This window comes from Hypanus sabinus, chromosome 2, assembly GCF_030144855.1.
Source record: "Hypanus sabinus isolate sHypSab1 chromosome 2, sHypSab1.hap1, whole genome shotgun sequence".
NCBI classification, from domain to species: Eukaryota; Metazoa; Chordata; class Chondrichthyes; order Myliobatiformes; family Dasyatidae; genus Hypanus; species Hypanus sabinus.
Window position 1 is genome coordinate 209,815,058 of NC_082707.1, and position 20,751 is coordinate 209,835,808.

Genomic DNA, 20,751 nt, shown 5'->3' on the forward strand with positions numbered 1-20,751 from the left:
ATTGAGGGAGAGATTGTTTGCTTGACACCACGGTGTCAGAGAGATGACTTCTACCCTGTAGGCCACCTTGTTATTGTTTGAGATTAGGCCAATCTATGTAGTGTTGTCAGCAAATTTAATTAGCAGACTGGAGCTGTGGGTGGCGATTATTGTACTTTATAGATTTTATTATATATGGCACTGTATAGCTGCCACAGAACAGATTTCACAACGTGCCAGTGACATTAAACCTGACTTTCCTCTCCCACTTGCTTCCACATCCCTTTTTTAAAAACCCTCGTCTGATTTCATCTTTCACACACCTGCCTTCGTCTCCCAGCTCCACAGCTTCTCTCCTCCTGCTCGTGCTCCAACTGTCCATTATCACTCTCTGACCTATTATTATCTACAGGCCTTTGTCTCCCCTCTCACTCCCCCCTTTAGATTGTGCTGGCGACAGTTCCTTTCTCCCTGGAAATTCGCTAATGAAGGAACAGATAAAATACTGCACTTATGACATATGTCAACAACTTGGACTATGGGATTAATGGATTTGTGACTAAATTTGCCAATGATACAAAGATAGGTGAAGGAGCGGGTAATGTTGAGGAAACAGACAACCTGCAAAGAGTCTTAGATAGTTTAGGGGAATGGGCAAAGAAGTGACAAATGAAATACAATGTTGAAAAGTGTGTGGTCATATATTTTAGTGGAGGGAATAAACAGGCAGATTATTATTTAGATGGGCAGGCAGATTATTATTTAGATGGGGAGAGAATTCAAAATGCAGAAGTACAAAGGGTCTTGGGAGTCCATGGGCAAGATACCCTAAAGGTTAACCTCCAGGTTGGGTCGGTGGTGAAGAAGGCGAATGCAATGTTGGCATTCATTTCTAGAGGAATAGAGTATAGGAGCAGGGATGTGATGCTGAGGCTCCAGGAATTCCAGGAATTAAAGGGTTACATCTGGCAGCTCCTGGGCTGTATTCCCACATGTTCAGGAGAATGAGGAGGGATCTCATAGAAACATTCCCAATGTTAAAAGGCCTGAACAGATTAACAAAGTTATTTCTCATGGTCGGGGAGTCCAGGACAAGAGGCCACGACTTCAGGATTGAAGGACGTCCATTTAGAACAGAGATGCAGAAAAATTACTTTAGTCAGAGGGTGGTAAATCTGTGGAATTTGTTGCCACGAGCAGCTGTGGAGGCCAAGTCATTGGGTGTATTTAAAGCAGAGATAGATAGGTTCTTGATTAGCCAGGGCATCAAAGGGTATGGGGTGAAAGCAGGGGAGTGGGGATGACTGGAAGAATTGGATCACTCCATGATTGAATGGCAGAGCAGACTCGATGGGCCAAATGGCCTACTTCTGCTCCTATACCTTATGGTCTATTCAGGTCAGATTACAGAACAGAACCTGATGACTTTTCTCATTCCTGTGTTATGGAATAATGCTGAACATATATTGAAGAATCAACACTTTTGGAATGAGTTTATTAAAAGATATTGCACAATCAAGTTGCTTCTGTCCCTCAGTATAACTACATAACCACTATATATATGTACAGGTTCTAATGTGTATGGCGATTGTGAAAATGCCAAGATAAGAGGCTGAAAATTAAAACTCTCAAACTACCGATTTGGTGATTAAAGCCAATAGTTAACTGGTTGTGCAGTTTGCATCAAGATATTGGTATATTATGTGTGTACAGAGCAATTCAAATCCCTCTCTGATGGCTTGATGTCCATTTCTTCTCACTTGCCGCCCGGTTGTGAGGAACCGTGGTGGATCTCCGGGGTGTAAGTCAGAAGCACTATCATCACCCACAAGTGCAGCAGCACCTACAAGAGAAATAATCTTTTAACCAAACAAAGGTAAGGAAATGTTTAGAGAAGCATCTACTCAATGGTTTTGAGAAAATCAGAGATAAAGTTTCACTAACGATCAGAGTTTTCAGTAGTTTGGGCTGCAGAATTTATTGGAGGCCTCTTCACCATTCACACCCTGTGGCTAAGCTATGTCATACCAACAGGCCCAAACGGTTAAGAGCTTCTAAATATCAGACGTGACTGTTCAGAAAAACACACCAACTTACTTTTCAGTTCCTGAGCCCAACATATCAATGCAATTACAAAGAAGGTGTGACAGTGGTACGTTTCGTCAGGAATTTGGAATGCCACCAAAGGCACTCACAAGTTTTCTACAGATGTACCACGGAGAGCATTCTAACTGGCTGCTGCAGCGTCTGGTATGGAGAGGCTCAGAGAAGTTATAAACTCAAATAGGCCCATCACAGGCACTAGTCTCCCCAGCATCGACGACATCTTCAAAAGCTCATACCTCAAAAAGACAAGACCATAAGACGTAGGAGCAGAATTATCCGTTAGCCATTCCAGTGAATACAGGCCCAAATACATCAAATGCTCTTCATATGACAAGCCATTCAATCCTGGAATCATTTTCATGAACCTCCTTTGAACCCTCTCCAGTCTCAGCACATCCTGTCTAAGATAAGAGACCCCAAAACCATTCACAATGAGGTCTCACCTGTGCTTTATAAAGTCACATCATTACATCTTTGCTTTTATATTCATCATATGATTGAATTCATACTGCAGTTTAAGAGGGGGAAGCATAACTCACATGTATCAGTATCGAAATGCAATAGAGGGTATTACAGAGGCATGAGAGAGGAGCTTGCCCAGGTGGATAGGAGGATGATACTAACGGAGATGACAGCAGAATAGAGGTGGCTGAAGTTTCTGGGAACGGTTCACAAGGCGCAGGATAGATGTGTTCCACTGAAGAAGTAGTTCTCAAATGGCTGACTGCATAAAAGCCAAGGAAAGGGCATATAATGTAGCAAAAGTGAGTGGGAAGTTGGATGATTGAGAAGCTTTAAAAATCTTAAAAAAAAGAACTGAAAAAGCTACAAGGGAAAAGATGAAATGAGGGCAAACTAGCTGATAATATAAAGCAGGATACTAAAGTTTTTTCAGTTATATAAAGAATAAAAGGGAGGCAAGAGTTAAAATTGGACCACTGGAAAATGATGCTGGTGAGGAAGTAACAGTGACAAAGAAACGGCAGATGAACTTAATACTTTGCTTCAGTCTTTAAAGTGGAAGACACTAGCATTGTGCCAGAGGTCCGTGAGTGTCAGGGAGCAGGAGTGAGTGCCATTGCTATTACAAAGGAAAAAGTATGAGGCAAACTCCAAGGTCTAAAGGTGGATAGGTGATCTGGACAAGGAAGTAAATTCCTTGTATGTGCACAGGTACTTGGCGATTAAAGTCTGATTCTGATTCTGATTCTGGACCAGATGGACTACATCCCAGAGTCCTGAAGAGATAATCTTGGTCATGATCTTTCAAAAGTCACGTGATTCTGGCAAGGTCCTGGCAGACTGAAGATTGCAAATGTCATTCCACTCTTTAAGAAGGGAGGAAGGGAAAAGAAAAGAAATTGTAGGCCAGTTAGCCTAACCTCAGTGGTTGGGAAAGTGTTGGAGTCTACATTAAGGATGCGGTTTCGAGGTACTTGGAGACTAATGACAAAATAAGCCGAAGTCAGCATGGTTTCTGTAAAGGGAAATCTTCCCTGACAAATGGAGTTCTTTGAGGAAATAACAAATAGGGTGGACAGAGGGGATGTTGTTTACTTGGATTTTCAGAAGGCATTTGATTAGGAGCCTCACATGAGGCTACTTAACAAGATAAAACCCTATGGTGTTACAGGAGAGATACTGGCATGGATAGAGGAATGGCTGACGGGCAGGAGGCAGTGAGTGGGAATAAAAGGGGCCTTTTCTGGTTGGCTGCCAGTGACTAGTGATGTTCCTCAGGCATCAGTATTGGGACCACTACTTTTCACATTGTTTGTTAATGATTTAGATAATGGCTTTGAGGCAAAGTTTGCGAATGATACGAAGATAGGTGGGGGGGGGGGGTAGGTGGTGCTAAGGAAGCAATGTGATTGCATCAGGACTTAGACAAATTGGAAGAATGGGCAAAAAAGTGGCAGATGGAATACAGTGTTGGGAAATGTATAATAATGTATTTTGGTAAAAGAAAAATAGTGCAGATTATTATCTAAATAGGAAGAAATTTCAACTGTCAGACATGCAAAGGGTCTTATCAGTCCTCGTGCAAGACTCCCAGAAAGTTAATTCACAGGTTGAGTCTGTGGTAAAAAGGCAAATGCAATGTTGACATTTATTTCAAGGAAATAGAATATAAAAGCAAGGAGATAATGCTGAGGCTTTATCAGACACTAGTCAGGCTGCACTTAGAGTGTTGTCATATCTCAGAAAGGATGTATTTTCATTGGAGAAAGCCCAGAGGAGATTCACAAGGATGATTCTGGGAATGAAGGGGTTAACATACAAGGTATATTTGGCAACTTTGGGCCTGTACACACTAGAATTTAGAATAATGTGGAGGGATCTCACTGCAACCTACTGAATGGTGAAAGGGCTAGATAGGGTGGATGTGGAGAGGATGGTGCTGGTATCCAGAACTACAGACACAGCTTCAAAATTGAGGGGAAACCTTTTAGAACAGAAGTTGGAAGAATTTTTTTTTAGGCAAAGAGTGATGAATCTGTGGTATGCTCTGCATAGACAGCTATGGAGGCCAGGTCAGTGGATATATTCAACATGGAAATTGATAGTTTCCTGATTGGTCAGGGCATCAAGGGGTACTTTGAGAGGGCAGGTCGATGGGGTCGAGTGGGATCTGGGATCAGTCACGATGGAGTTGAGGAGCAGACTCAATGGGATGAATGGCCTAATTCTGCTCCCATGTCTTATGGTCCATTTGAAATTAATGCTAACGTTGCATTTTCCTTCCTCTCACAAACTCATCCTGCAAATTAACCTTTTTCCCCAAATCCCACACAGAGTTCAAATCACCACCACTGGAGCCATCTCATATAGAAAGATAGAGAGATGGATGGAGAGAGGGGGAAAGGGAGAGGGAGAGAGAGAGATGGAGATATAGAGAGTGGGAGAGAGATAGAGAGAAAAAGAAAGTAACTCACAAGACAATGTACCTCACCGAAGCCTGATGAGTCAAAGCTACTCTAAACACTGACACACTCACAAAAATAGCCACTCAAAGAATGACTGCTCCACTTGCATCTGAATTATTTTTACTGGCCCTTTCTAATGACCCCCTCCTGCTGATTGCTGCGGCAAAACTCTGCCTTTGAAACCTTGCTTGCCTTCCTGATTAAAAGGGAGCTCTTTTCACGTACTTAGGGTGTGGATTGTAAGGACCCCATCACCCAGGACAGGCCCCCTTCTCATCGCTACCATCGAGGAGGAGATACAGGAGCCTGAAGACACTCACTCACTCACTGATTCAGGAACAGTTTCTTCCCCTCTACCATCAGGTTTCTGAATGGACAATGAACCTATGAACACTATCTCAGTATTTTTCTCTCCTTTTGCATATATATATATTTAAAAAAATATTTTTTCTTATTGTAATTTGTTTTTAAATTATGTATTGCAATGTAATGCTGACACAAAACAACAAATTTCACAACATATGCTGGTGATATTAAACCTGATTCTGATTCAGAATTGTAAGAGTAAACCAGAGGTACAGTTCTGTTACAAAGGTCTACTCTGATACCAGGTAAACTAAAATTGCTCAGGTTCATCGATAAAGCAAAAGCTAAAGGGTAGCATTGGGAACTCCAGCAGCATCTGTAGTTATTATTTGTACTTGAGGCTAGTTACAATCAATCCAATGCAGAGAATCAGAACAACAAAAGAGTGGATTTTCCAGAGAGCAACTCGAATATCTCAGCTTTTACCGTAAACGTGACTCTGAAGGCCTAAGCATAGTGATTAGCAGAACACTGTCACAGCTTGGACTGTTGGAATTTAGGGTTCAATTTCCGCTGCACATTCTCCCCGTGACTACGTGAGTTTAGTCCAGCTGCTCAGATTTCCTCTCACAGTCCAAAGATAGGTTAACTGGTCACTGTAAATTGTCCTGTGATTAGGATAGAGTTAAATCAGTGGGTTACTGGCAGTGCTGTTCATTGGGCAAGAAGGGCCAGTTCTGCTCTGTATCTCTAAATAAATTAAACAGACTTTTGGAAAGAGTACTCTCCTGCAGTGAAGATGTTTAGAACAAAATAAGGAAAGAGGTGAACAAGAGAAATTCTGCAGATGATGGAAATCTGATCAACACACAAACAATGCTGGGAGCTCAGCAGGTCAGGCAGTGTCTACGAAAAAAAAACAGCCAACGTTTCAGGCCAAAACCCTTCGGCAGGACAGTCAATGGAATTATCCATTCAAGCCAGTATGCATCCTTAAAGACAAGATTTCAGAAATCAAACCATGTGTTCTTCTGTCTCAGGTTATTTAAATGAACAGCATTAGCAACTTAAATTGGTTTTCTTTAGAAACCTAAAAGATTAGGAGTTAAATCAATCAGGTGGCATCTCTGAAAAGAGACTGACGTGGCACATCCCACTCTGAACTCATTCTTGAAGAAGATGCCTCAATAGCTGAGTATTTTTCTGGTTTACTTCAGTTTGCTGTTATAAACAGGAGTCTTCCTGCCACTAACTACAGATATAATCTATCTATTCCTTTGATAGCAACAGAAAGTTTCCAGCTGTCATAGTCAAATAGGTGGAGGTACCATGTTAACAATCCCAGGCAGCAACAGATATTCAAATTCAATCCTGGCATCATTAATATTTAGAGGAGTTGTTGTTCATGAGGAGGAGGGTGATGAGTAAAAGCCGTTTCCCCAGACGGTTATCAACAACAAAACACAGCACAGGCCAATGCCTGACTTTCTGCCATCTTCACAGCATCCTTGGAACATCTCGGTTTGGGAACAGAGGAAATTCAATTGAAAAGATGGATAATCTTTTCACGTCACTCGACAGCAGCAAGCCAACAGGTGTTTTATGTTGTTGCCACTCGTCAACATTAATCTTATTCTAAGCAAATAAGGCAAAACGATAGTAAGTAGGTTTGAAGCCCGAAAGTTATACTTTCTGCTTCTCATTAACAAGTTGACAAATTCAACCTGTTAATGAAAAGCTTCGGCAAGAACATGCGGAGACTCGATAAGTTTGTTCCTTATTCAACTCTTCAGAGAATAGGGGGTACGTCTACAAAGCCAGTGTTCTGTTCTGGGTGTCAGAAATGGGATTTCCAGGAGATACCCAGCCTCCCCAATGGCCACATCTTCACCAGGAGCATCGAGATGCAGCTCCTTAGAGACCGAGTTAGGGAACTGGAGCTGCAGCTTGATGACCATCGGCTTGTTACGGAAACTGAAACAGTGATAGACAGGAGCTACAGGGAGGTAGTCACCCCAAGGTTACAGGAGGCAGATAATGGGTGACCCTCAGGAGAGGAAACAGGGAGAGCACCCCTGTGCTCATCCCCATCAACTACTGGTACTCCATTTTAAGTAATGTTGCGGAGTGGGGGGGGGGGGGGGCGAAGACAGCTGCCCTGTCTCTGGCACTGAGTTTGGCCTTGTGGCTCAGAAGAGTAGGGAAATGAAGAACTGAACAGGATGGTAGCAGTAACAGGGGACTCTACAGACAGGGGGACAGATAGGCAATTCTGTAGATGCAAAAAGAAAACATGGATAGTAGTTTGCCTCCCAGGATCCAGGGTCCAAGATTTTTATGAAACATCCACAATATCCTGAAAAGAGAGGGTAAACAGCTGGAAGTCCTGGTACATATTGGTACCAACGACATAAGGAAAAAAAGGGAGGAGGTCCTGAATAAAGAATACAGGGAGTTAGAAAGGAAGATGAGAAGCAGGACTTCAAAGGTAATAGTCTTGGAATAGAATGAGGTGGCAGGTAAATGCATAGCTGAAGAACTGGAGCTGGGGTAGGGATTCAGAATTCAGGATCATTGGGACCACTTCTGGGGCAGGTGCGTCCTGTATAAAAGGGACGGGTTGCACTTGAATCCGAGTAGGACCAATATTCTTGCAGGCAGGTTTACTAAAGCTGTTAGTAGTGGCTTAAACTAATATGGCATGGGATGGGAACCAGTATGTTAGGGCTGAGGCTGAGCCAATGGGTTTATAAGTAGATAATGGGTATAACATGAAGGTAAGGAAGGAGAAGTCAATGATTGGGTATAAATGCAGACAGAAAAAAGGGTTAAATTGTACCACAGAGGCAAAATTCAAAAGAGCTACAAACGTAGGACAGATGGTGCTGAATTTAAATGCGCGTAGCATTCTGAATAAGGTGGATGAACTCATGGTGCAATTAGAGATTGGTCGGTATGACACAGGGGGCATCGCTGAGTCGTGGCTGAAAGAAGGTCATAGCTGCAAGCTTAATATCAAAGGTTATATTTTGTATCAAAAGGACAGGCAGGATGTTATAGATGGTGGTGTAGCTCTGTTGGCAAGAGATGAAATTACACCTTTAGGAAGAGGTGACATAGTACGAGAATGTTGAATCATTGTGGATAGAGTTAAGACACTGCAAGAGCAAAAAAACCATTATGGGAATCATATTTAGGCTTCCAAATAGTAGCCAAGATGTGGGGTTGATGTTGCAAAGGGAGCTGGAAAAGGCATGTAATAAGGGTAATGACACAATTGTAATAGGGGAACTTCAATATGCAAGGGGATTAGGAAAATTGGGATGGTGTCGGTTGGCAAGAGAGGGAATTTGTTGAAACAGAAACATAGAAAACCTACAGCACAATACAGGCCCTTTGGCCCACAAAGTTGTGCGGAACATGTCCTTACCTTAGAAATTACTAGGCTTACCTATAGCCCTCTAATTTTCTAAGCTCCATGTATCTATCCAAAAGTCTCTTAAAAGACCCTATCGTATCTGCCTCCACCACCGTTGCCGGCAGCTCATTACACACACTCACCACTCTGAGTAAAAAAAACTTACCCCTGACATCTCTGTACCTACTCTCCAGCACCTTAAACCTGTGTCCTCTTGTGGCAACCATTTCAGCCCTGGGAAAAAGCCTCTGACTATCCACACGATCAATGCCTCTCATCATCTTATACACCAAAATCAGGTCACCTCTGCTCCTGTCACTCCAAGGAGAAAAGGCCGAGTTCACTCAACCTATTCTCATAAGGCATGCTCCCCAATGCAGGCAACATCCTTGTAAATCTCCTCTGCATTCTTTCTATGGCTTCCACATCCTTCCTATAGTGAGGCAACCAGGACTGAGCACAGTACTCCACTTGGGGTCTGACCAGGGTCCTATATAGCTGCAACTTTACTTCTCGGCTCTTAAATTCAATTCCACGATTGATGAAGGCCAATACAGTGTACACCTTCTTAACCACAGAGTCAACCTGCGCAGCACCTTTGAGAGTCTTATGGACTTGGACCCCAAGATCCCTCTGATCCTCCACACTGCCAAGAGACTTACCATTAATACTATATTCTGCCATCATATTTGACCTACCCCATCTGTCACTTCTCAGCCCAGTTTTGCATTCTATTGATGTCCCACTGTAACCTCTGACAGCCCTCCACACTACCCACAACAAGCCCAACCTTTGTGTCATCAGCAAACTTACTAACCCATCTCTCCACTACCTCATCCAGGTCATTTATAAAAATCTCAAGGAGTAAGGGTCCCAGAACAGATCCCTGAGGCACACTACTGGTGACCGATCTCCATGCAGAATGTGATCCATCTACAACTACACTTTGCCTTCTGTGAGCAAGCCAGTTCTGGATCCACAAAGCAATGTCCCCTCGGATCCTATGCCTCCTTACTTTCTCAATAAGCCTTGCATTGGGTACCTTATCAAGTCCCTCTTGCACTGTCTACAAGCTTTCTCTATTTGTGAGCCAACATCCTCTTCCCCAGTCTCTTCAGTTCGGTTCCCACTCCCCAGCAATTCTAGTTTAAACTCTCCCCAGTAGCCTGAGCAAACCTCCCCGCCAGGATATTGGTCCCCCTGGGATTCAAGTGTGACCTGTCCTTTTAGTACAGGTCACACCTGCCCCAAAAGAGGACCCAATGATCCAGAAATCTGAATCCTTACCCCCTGCTCCAATCCCTCAGCCACCCATTTATGGCTGATGAACTTAATGGGTACTTTGTATCTGGCTTCACTATGGACAACACTAGTAGTGTGTCAAAGGTTCGTTGAGTGTCAGGGAGAGGAGAGAATGCTGTTGCTGTTTGCTAGGCAAACTGAAAATTAGTAAGGTGGATAAGTCAGCTGGGCCAAGTCCTGAGAGAGGTTACTGAAGAGATAACGGATGCATTGGTCATGGCTTTCAAGATTCTCTTGATTCTGGCATGGTCCCAGAGGACTGGAAGACTACAAATGTCATTCCACTCTTTAAGGAGGGAGGAAAATAAAAGAAAGGAAATTATAGGCCAGTTAGCCCAACCTCAGTGGTTGGGGAAGTGTTGGAGTCTGTTATTAAGGATGAGGTTTCGAGGTACTTGGAGAGTAATGATAAAATAAGTCAAAGTCAGCATGGTTCCTGTACAGGGAAATCTTGCCTGACAAATCTGTTAAGAGTTCTTCAAAGAAGTAACAAGCAGGGTGGACAAAGGAGAGGCAGTGGATGTCATTTTACTTGGATTTTCAGAAGGTATTTGATAAGGTGTCACACGAGGCTGCTTAACAAGATAAAATCCTATCTTAGATACTGGCATGGATAGAGGAATGGCTAACAGGCAGGAGGCAGTGAGTGGAAATAAATGTGTCCTTTTCTGGTTGGCTGCCAGTGACTAGTGATGTTCCTCAGGGGTCAGTATTGGGAGGTTCCAAGGTTGTCAAGCCGAGGAGTGGTAGTGGGGACAAGCTCCCACTACCTAAAAGGCATGCACCTCAAAGAGCCTCTGACAACCAAGTCCAACTCCTGGCCTTCTCGTGTGGCTTAGCCCCTAAGCCCAGCGGAACTGTTTCTACTGACAGGAGAAGGGACAAAGGCAGGTCCTGGTGCCTTAAAACCAGTGCTTTGGATAGATGGAGCTTGTCAGCCGGGGAAGGCAGTCCATCTGAGAGAGGGAAAACTCCGATTTCAAACCTCCGCTGCCTTGCGGCCATATCCACTCATGGGAAAGGCTTCGGGAGTAAACCCTGAACACAAATCCGGAGCTGGAGTCCCTAAGGCAGTCCGACGTTGCCTTCAACCTCAGTCTGGCAACTCCTGCGACGACACCGGTGCCAAGCTGTATCTGCCCTTGCCCTTCCCTTGGACAACATCGGTGGCATGGAGAGGGGAGACTTGCTGCTTGGGCAACTGCTGGTCTCCCATACAACCTTACCCAGGCCTGCGCCCTGGAGAGGACAGGCACAGATCCATGGTCTTGCGAGACTAACGGATACCATCCAAGTATTGGGACTACTACTTTTCACATTGTTTGTCAATGATTTAGATAATGGAATTGAAGGCTTTGTGGCAAAGTTTGCAGATGATACGAAGATAGGTGGAGGGGTAAGTGGTGCTGAGGAAGCAATACTATTGCAGCAGGACTTAGACAAATTGGAAGAATGGGCAAAAAAGTGGCAGATGGAATACAGTGTTGGGAAATTATGGTAATGCATTTTGGTAAAAGAAACAATTGTGTAGACTATTGTCTAAATGAGGAGAAGGTTCAAACATCAGAGGTGCAGAGGGACTTATCAGCCCTCATGCAAGACTCTCAGAAGGTTAATTCACAGATTGAGTCTCTGGTAAAGAAGACAAATGCAATGTTGGCATTTATTTTAAGGGGAAGCAAGGAGATAATGCTGAGCCTTTATAAGACACGAGTCAGGCCACACTTCGGAGTATTGTCAACAGTTGTGGACCCCAAATCTCAGAAGGGAAGTGTTGTCATTGGGAGAGTCCAGAGGAGGTTCACGAGGATGATTCCAGGAACGAAGGGATAACATATGAGGAGTGTTTGGCAGCTTTAGACCTGTACTCACTGGAATTTAGAAGACTGCCGGGGGATCTCATTGAAACCTACTGAATATTGAAAGGTCTCGATAGGGTGGACATGGAGAGTACGTTTCCTATGGTGGGGGTATCCAGAACTAGAAGGCACAGCCTCAAAATTGAGGGGCTACCCTTTAGAACAGAGGTATGGAGGAATTTTTTTTAGCTGGAGGGTAGTGAATCTATGGAATGCTCTGCCACAGACTGCAGTGGAGGCCGAACCCATGGGTATATTTAAGGCGGAAGTTGTTAGTTTCCTGATCAGTCAGGGCATCAAAGGATACGGCAAGAAGGCTGGTGTACGGGGTTGAGTGAGATCCAGGATCAGCCATGATGGAATGGCGGAGCAGACTCGATAGGCTGAATGGCCTAATTCTGCTCCTATGGCTTATTGTCTGATGGTCTAAACTGAGTTCTGTATTGTGATTTTAATACACATTTAATCTCACATTTTTTTCCTTTAAATTAGTAGCCAGCTATGTGAGCCAAACAAAAAGTGATTGAACCTGTCTGCAATGAGCAGGTAATTGCCAGGGTAGGCTTTAGTCAGAAAAGACTCTATGCTTCCTCACACTCAATTGTCCAGACGTGGAGACAAATGGAACTTCTCTTGCCAGCTGTACCTTCCTCAGTAATGAATTCCAGAGCATTGCATGTTGGTACTCTGAACGATCTAATATCACAGCCCTTCAGGATCAATAGTATTGAATTTCTCAGTTTCAAACACTTGTCAATTTATAACGAATAACAGACTACACTTCTGCTGCTTTACTGAGATGTGGCCATGCAAAATAACCTCATTTCCTGGGTCCTTCAGTGCAGAATGCTGGGAAACAGAGACTGGAACGGACAACACACACAAAATGCTGGTGGAACACAGCAGGCCAGGCAGCATCTACAGGGAGAAGTGCTGTTGACGTTTTGGGCCGAGACACCTCCTCAGGACTAACTGAAAGGAAAGATACTAAGAGATACTGGAACGGACATATAGCTACTAACAGGCTGAGGGCAGATCTGATGGAGGTTTATAAGATTATGAAAGACAGAGAGTTGACAGTAATTTTTTTCCCAGTCTAAAAAGATATAATATCAGAGGGCAAAGGTCAGAGAGGGTAACCTCAAAGGAGATCTGAGGAGCAATGTTTTGACAAACAGAGAGTAGTGGCTGCCTGGAATACGCCTCTGGGGGTGGTGGTAGAGGCAGATAGAGTAGTGGTCGCCAACCTTTTAAGCCCAAGATCCCCTACCTCGGCCTTAGTGAAAGGCAAGATCGACCCACCAAATAGCTTAGAGAAAAAACAGCTCAGATTGTACTTCCAACTTGAGGCCTTTTATTTGGGCTAATTGTATTTGAATTACATCAAATGCTTATGTCAAACTTTCAAATTAATTCAACTAGCATATCAAACAGGCCATAGCTGTCTTTCTGTCATTCCTTTTGTAGTAACTTCTACTTTGAAAAAGGACCACTCAACAACCTTATGTCCAAAGGAACAACTTTATCTGGGACGGCAAAACCGATATTTAACATACGGAGGTTTTCACTGAACAGCGGTGCATGGCGGACGGGCTATACACACATGCGCACCGGGCAGAAAGAATGGAAGTAAAACCCCGCCACGCCTGGAACAACCTCTCTTAAAAAAACAGCTTTCCGTAGCGGGAGCATTGCTATATTACCATTATCCTAATTTATTTTTATAATGCTCACATTACAATACCTTTAATTCTAAGTTTCATTATTTAATTTTATTTCAACACAAAAAATAAATGAATGAAAATTGACTGTTGCACTCAGTTTGATGACTGGGGCTGAATACTTTCCGCTAGTTCCCTGAAATTTGGCTCATAACTACAGACAACCAGACTGAGACAGTCTGTGAGGCGTCTGTCAGTAAGACAGCTCCTGTACTTAGATTTAATAATTTTCATTTGTGAAAATGCAATTTCACACAGATAAGTTGACTGGAAGTAGGCACTGACTTTTAGTGCACATGTGGTGAGACGAGGAAACTTCTCCCTGCTGACAAGCCCCCAAAAGTCACCATCCTTGATCTTGTTTTAAGCTCGATGTCATTTTGCAAATCAATTATTTCCATTTCAGTATCACTTGGCACACCAAATACTTGCTGGAATTTGGCTGCTATCTGTTCTATATCAATTGGCAGAAATGGGTTTGAAATAAATGCAGCAGTATCTTTCATGATGTTTAACTCCCCAAAATGCCGATCGAACTCTATTGCCAGTTTGTCCAGGTAAGCACAGTACTGCTCAGGGCGAAAAGCATTTTTTTTTCTTGATGGACTGTAACATTTTCTCCAAGTTGGGGAAGTGTGACAACCTCCCATTCTTTAAATTTGAAATCCAAACACTGAGCTTGGCCTTAAACATATTTACTGCGCTTATCGTGTGGGGCAGGTGTCGGTCTTTTCCCATGAGCTTGTTGTTAAGTGCGTTTCATTTAGCCATTAAGTCTGTCAGAAACCCTAAATCCAGTAGCCACGCATCATCTGACAGATCCTCGTGCTCCTCGTTTCTTTATCTCAGGCAGCAAGTCAACAAATCGTTGCAGCACGGCGCACTCGCAAACCTGCTGACAGTTTCCATTGTTGGACTAAGTGTTAAATCTGCCACATTTTTCAGGTGTTTTGTATTGGTAAACTGATACTGAGACACTAGTATAAGTTTCTGGGGTATGCAAGCTAATGACACCAGTGTTTTTGTTTCCCATTTCTTGTACATTTGGGGAATGTTGGAGTTTAAAGGGGGAGAAGAGTTGTAACGTGAACATTATAAAGTTAAGTTAATACCAATTAGGATAATGGTAATATAGCAATGCTCCCACTACGGAGCGCTGAATGTTGAGAGGTTGTTTCAGGCACTGCGGGGCGTTCTTTCTGCCCGGTGCGCATGTGTGTATAGCCCCTCCGCCATGCACCGCTGTTCAGTGAAAACCTCCGTATGTTAAATATTGATTTTGCCATCCCAGATAAAGTTGCTCTTTGGACATGAAGTTGTCGAGTGGTCCTTTTTCAAAATAGAAGTTACTACATATGACTCACATATGCGCTATCGGGGTAAAATTTGCTTTTGCATCAAAAGGTTTATCAGGTATAATGTATTTGTGTATTTATTTTCACTTTTTTTTCAGGATCTACTGGGAAAGTCTCAAAGATTGACCAATTGGCGACCACTACATTAGAGAATTTTAAGAGATGTTTACATAGGCACATGTACATGAGGAAAATAGAGGGATATGGACGTTGTTTAGCCAGAAGGGATCGGTTTAATTGGCCATTTGATCACTAATTAAAGTGTTTGGTTAGAACATGGTAGGCTGAGGGGCCTGTTCCCATGCTGGACTGTTCGATGCTCTATGTTCTAAACCTCGGTTCAGCAAGACTGGAATAAAAGAGTGCTATTTATAAAGAGCATTTAGAATTTATCTCACTCTCATCCAGTAGCTCATGAGAATAATTTCAATCAGACAGACCGACCATGGAAGGGGGTTGATTCAACAGGGACTGACGGGAATTCCTCAGACTTCTCAGGAGCCAGCACATCAATCTGTGTTTTATGCAGCTGCATTTTCAGATCAGATTTTTCAATCTCCATTTCATTCAGTGTGACATCAGCAGCAGGAACATCGATGAAGAGTTCAGTGCAGTCGGAATATTTGTTGTGTGGTGACCCCCCCCACCCCGGTTCAGTGTAGATGGTCGTCATGACTCCCCCCCCCCCCCCGCCAACCCCGGTTCAGTGTGGACAGTCATCATGAGCCCCCACCCCGGTTCAGTGTAGACGGTCGTCTCGTGACTACCCCCCCACCTCGGTTCAGTGTAGACGGTCGTTGTGTGACCCCCCCCACCCCAACAACCCCGGTTCAGTGTAGACAGTCGCCTCGTGACTATCCTCCTCCCCCCAACAACCCCGGTTCAGTGTAGACAGTTGCCTCGTGACTATCCTACTCCCCCCAACAACCCCGGTTCAGTGTAGACGGTCGTTGTGTGACCCCCCCCATCCCAACAACCCCGGTTCACAGTCGCCTCGTGACTATCCTCCTCCCCCCAACAACCCCGGTTCAGTGTAGACAGTCGCCTCGTGACTATCCTCCTCCCCCCCAACAACCCCGGTTCAGTGTAGACAGTCGCCTCGTGACTATCCTCCTCCCACCAACAACCCCGGTTCAGTGTAGACAGTCGCCTCGTGACTATCACCCCCCACCCCAACAACCCCGGATCACAGTTGCCTCGTGACTATCCTCCTCCCCCCAACAACCCCGGTTCACAGTCGCCTCGTGACTATCCTCCTCCCCCCCAACAACCCCGGTTCAGTGTAGACAGTCGCCTCGTGACTATCCTCCTCCCCCCAACAACCCCGGTTCACAGTCGCCTTGTGACTATCCTCCTCCCCCCAACAACCCCGGTTCACAGTCGCCTCGTGACTATCCTCCTCCCCCCAACAACCCCTGTTCACAGTCGCCTCGTGACTCCCCCCCCCCCCCCCCGCCAACCCCGGTTCAGTGTGGACAGTCATCATGAGCCCCCACCCCGGTTCAGTGTAGACGGTCGACTAGTGACTACCCCCCCCACCTCGGTTCAGTGTAGACGGTCGTTGTGTGACCCCCCCCACCCCAACAACCCCGGTTCAGTGTAGACAGTCGCCTCGTGACTATCCTCCTCCCCACAACAACCCCGGTTCAGTGTAGACAGTCGCCTCGTGACTATCCTCCTCCCCCCAACAACCCCGGTTCACAGTCGCCTTGTGACTATCCTCCTCCCCCCAACAACCCCGGTTCACAGTCGCATCGTGACTATCCTCCTCCCCCCAACAACCCCAGTTCACAGTCGCCTTGTGACTCCCCCCCCCCGCCAACCCCGGTTCAGTATGGACAGTCATCATGAGCCCCCACCCCGGTTCAGTGTAGACGGTCGACTAGTGACTACCCCCCCCACCTCGGTTCAGTGTAGACGGTCGTTGTGTGACCCCCCCCACCCCAACAACCCCGGTTCAGTGTAGACAGTCGCCTCGTGACTATCCTCCTCCCCACAACAACCCCGGTTCAGTGTAGACAGTCGCCTCGTGACTATCCTCCTCCCCCCAACAACCCCGGTTCACAGTCGCCTCGTGACTATCCTCCTCCCCCCAACAACCCCGGTTCAGTGTAGACAGTCGCCTCGTGACTATCCTCCTCCCCCCCAACAACCCAGGTTCAGTGTAGACAGTCGCCTCGTGACTATCCTCCTCCCCCCAACAACCCCGGTTCACAGTCGCCTCGTGACTATCCTCCTCCCCCCAACAACCCCAGTTCACAGTCGCCTCGTGACTCCCCCCCACCCCCCGCCAACCCCGGTTCAGTGTGGACAGTCGTCTAGTGACTACCCCCCCCACCTCGGTTCAGTGTAGACGGTCGTTGTGTGACCCCCCCCACCCCAACAACCCCGGTTCAGTGTAGACAGTCGCCTCGTGACTATCCTCCTCCCCCCAACAACACCGGTTCAGTGTAGACAGTCGCCTCGTGACTATCCTACTCCCCCCAACAACCCCGGTTCACAGTCGCCTCGTGACTATCCTCCTCCCCCCAACAACCCCGGTTCAGTGTAGACAGTCGCCTCGTGACTATCCTCCTCCCCCCCAACAACCCCGGTTCAGTGTAGACAGTCGCCTCGTGACTATCCTCCTCCCACCAACAACCCCGGTTCAGTGTAGACAGTCGCCTCATGACTATCCCCCTCCCCCCAACAACCCCGGTTCACAGTCGCCTCGTGACTATCCTCCTCCCCCCCAACAACCCCGGTTCACAGTCGCCTCGTGACTATCCTCCTCCCCCCCAACAACCCCGGTTCACAGTCGCCTCGTGACTATCCTCCTCCCCCCCCAACAACCCCGGTTCAGTGTAGACAGTCGCCTCGTGACTATCCTCCTCCCCCCAACAACCCCGGTTCAGTGTAGACAGTCGCCTCGTGACTATCCTCCTCCCCCCAACAACCCCAGTTCAGTGTAGACAGTCGCCTCGTGACTATCCTCCTCACCCAAACAACCCCGGTTCAGTGTAGACAGTCGACTCGTGACTATCCTCCTCCCCCCAACAACCCCGGTTCAGTGTAGACAGTCGCCTCCTGACTATCCTCCTCCCCCAAACAACCCCGGTTCACAGTCGCCTCGTGACTATCCTCCTCCTCCCCAACAACCCCGGTTCAGTGTAGACAGTCGCCTCGTGACTATCCTCCTCCCCCCAAAAACCCCGGTTCAGTGTAGACAGTCGCCTCGTGACTATCCTCCTCCCCCCAACAACCCCGGTTCACAGTCTCCTCGTGACTATCCTCCTCCCCCCAACAACCCCGGTTCAGTGTAGACAGTCGCCTCGTGACTATCCTCCTCCCCCCAACAACCCCGGTTCAGTGTAGACAGTCGCCTCGTGACTATCCTCCTCCCCCCAACAACCCCGGTTCAGTGTAGACAGTCGCCTCGTGACTATCCCCCTCCCCCAAACAACCCCGGTTCAGTGTAGACAGTCGACTCGTGACTATCCTCCTCCCCCCAACAACCCCGGTTCACAGTCGCCTCGTGACTATCCTCCTCCCCCCCAACAACCCCGGTTCACAGTCGCCTCGTGACTATCCTCCTTCCCCCCAACAACCCCGGTTCACAGTCGCCTCGTGACTATCCTCCTCCCCCCAACAACCCCAGTTCACAGTCGCCTTGTGACTCCCCCCCCCCCGCCAACCCCGGTTCAGTATGGACAGTCATCATGAGCCCCCACCCCGGTTCAGTGTAGACGGTCGTCTAGTGACTACCCCCCCCACCTCGGTTCAGTGTAGACGGTCGTTGTGTGACCCCCCCCACCCCAACAACCCCGGTTCAGTGTAGACAGTCGCCTCGTGACTATCCTCCTCCCCACAACAACCCCGGTTCAGTGTAGACAGTCGCCTCGTGACTATCCTCCTCCCCCCAACAACCCCGGTTCACAGTCGCCTCGTGACTATCCTACTCCCCCCAACAACCCCGGTTCAGTGTAGACAGTCGCCTCGTGACTATCCTCCTCCCCCCCAACAACCCAGGTTCAGTGTAGACAGTCGCCTCGTGACTATCCTCCTCCCCCCAACAACCCCGGTTCACAGTCGCCTCGTGACTATCCTCCTCCCCCCAACAACCCCAGTTCACAGTCGCCTCGTGACTCCCCCCCACCCCCCGCCAACCCCGGTTCAGTGTGGACAGTCGTCTAGTGACTACCCCCCCCACCTCGGTTCAGTGTAGACGGTCGTTGTGTGACCCCCCCCACCCCAACAACCCCGGTTCAGTGTAGACAGTCGCCTCGTGACTATCCTCCTCCCCCCAACAACCCCGGTTCACAGTCGCCTCGTGACTATCCTCCTCCCCCCAACAACCCCGGTTCAGTGTAGACAGTCGCCTCGTGACTATCCTCCTCCCCCCCAACAACCCCGGTTCAGTGTAGACAGTCGCCTCGTGACTATCCTCCTCCCACCAACAACCCCGGTTCAGTGTAGACAGTCGCCTCGTGACTATCCCCCTCCCCCCAACAACCCCGGTTCACAGTCGCCTCGTGACTATCCTCCTCCCCCCCAACAACCCCGGTTCACAGTCGCCTCGTGACTATCCTCCTCCCCCCCAACAACCCCGGTTCACAGTCGCCTCGTGACTATCCTCCTCCCCCCCCAACAACCCCGGTTCAGTGTAGACAGTCGCCTCGTGACTATCCTCCTCCCCCCAACAACCCCGGTTCAGTGTAGACAGTCGCCTCGTGACTATCCTCCTCCCCCCCAACAACCCCGGTTCAGTGTAGACAGTCGCCTCGTGACTATCCTCCTCCCACCAACAACCCCGGTTCAGTGTAGACAGTCGCCTCGTGACTATCCCCCTCCCCCCAACAACCCCGGTTCACAGTCGCCTCGTGACTATCCTCCTCCCCCCCAACAACCCCGGTTCACAGTCGCCTCGTGACTATCCTCCTCCCCCCCAACAACCCCGGTTCACAGTCGCCTCGTGACTATCCTCCTCCCCCCCCAACAACCCCGGTTCAGTGTAGACAGTCGCCTCGTGACTATCCTCCTCCCCACAACAACCCCGGTTCAGTGTAGACAGTCGCCTCGTGACTATCCTCCTCCCCCCAACAACCCCGGTTCACAGTCGCCTCGTGACTATCCTCCTCCCCCCAACAACCCCGGTTCAGTGTAGACAGTCGCCTAGTGACTATCCTCCTCCCCCCCAACAACCCAGGTTCACAGTCGCCTCGTGACTATCCTCCTCCCCCCAACAACCCCGGTTCAGTGTAGACAGTCGCCTCGTGACTATCCTCCTCCCCCCCAACAACCCCGGTTCAGTGTAGACAGTCGCCTCGTGACTATCCTCCTCCCACCAACAACCCCGGTTCAGTGTAGACAGTCGCCTCGTGACTATCCCCCTCCCCCCAACAACCCCGGTTCACAGTCGCCTCGTGACTATCCTCCTCCCCCCCAACAACCCCGGTTCACAGTCGCCTCGTGACTATCCTCCTCCCCCCCAACAACCCCGGTTCACAGTCGCCTCGTGACTATCCTCCTCCCCCCCCAACAACCCCGGTTCAGTGTAGACAGTCGCCTCGTGACTATCCTCCTCCCCCCAACAACCCCGGTTCAGTGTAGACAGTCGCCTCGTGACTATCCTCCTCCCCCCAACAACCCCAGTTCAGTGTAGACAGTCGCCTCGTGACTATCCTCCTCCCCCAAACAACCCCGGTTCAGTGTAGACAGTCGACTCGTGACTATCCTCCTCCCCCCAACAACCCCGGTTCAGTGTAGACAGTCGCCTCCTGACTATCCTCCTCCCCCAAA

At 47.6% G+C, this 20,751-nt stretch overlaps 1 protein-coding gene across 4 annotated transcripts in view; it reads right to left on the reverse strand.

Annotated features, from left to right (window-relative positions):
- Positions 1–1,455: 1,455 nt before the first annotated feature.
- golga5 (golgin A5) overlaps positions 1,456–20,751 on the reverse strand; it is a 126,090-nt gene continuing 106,794 nt past the window's right edge. For all 4 annotated transcript variants that reach the window (XM_059962847.1, XM_059962858.1, XM_059962852.1 and 1 more), the window contains one exon: positions 1,456–1,822. In XM_059962847.1, coding sequence (XP_059818830.1) covers positions 1,736–1,822 — 87 coding nt within the window. In that variant the 3' untranslated portion in view covers positions 1,456–1,735. The remainder of the gene's footprint in view (positions 1,823–20,751) is intronic.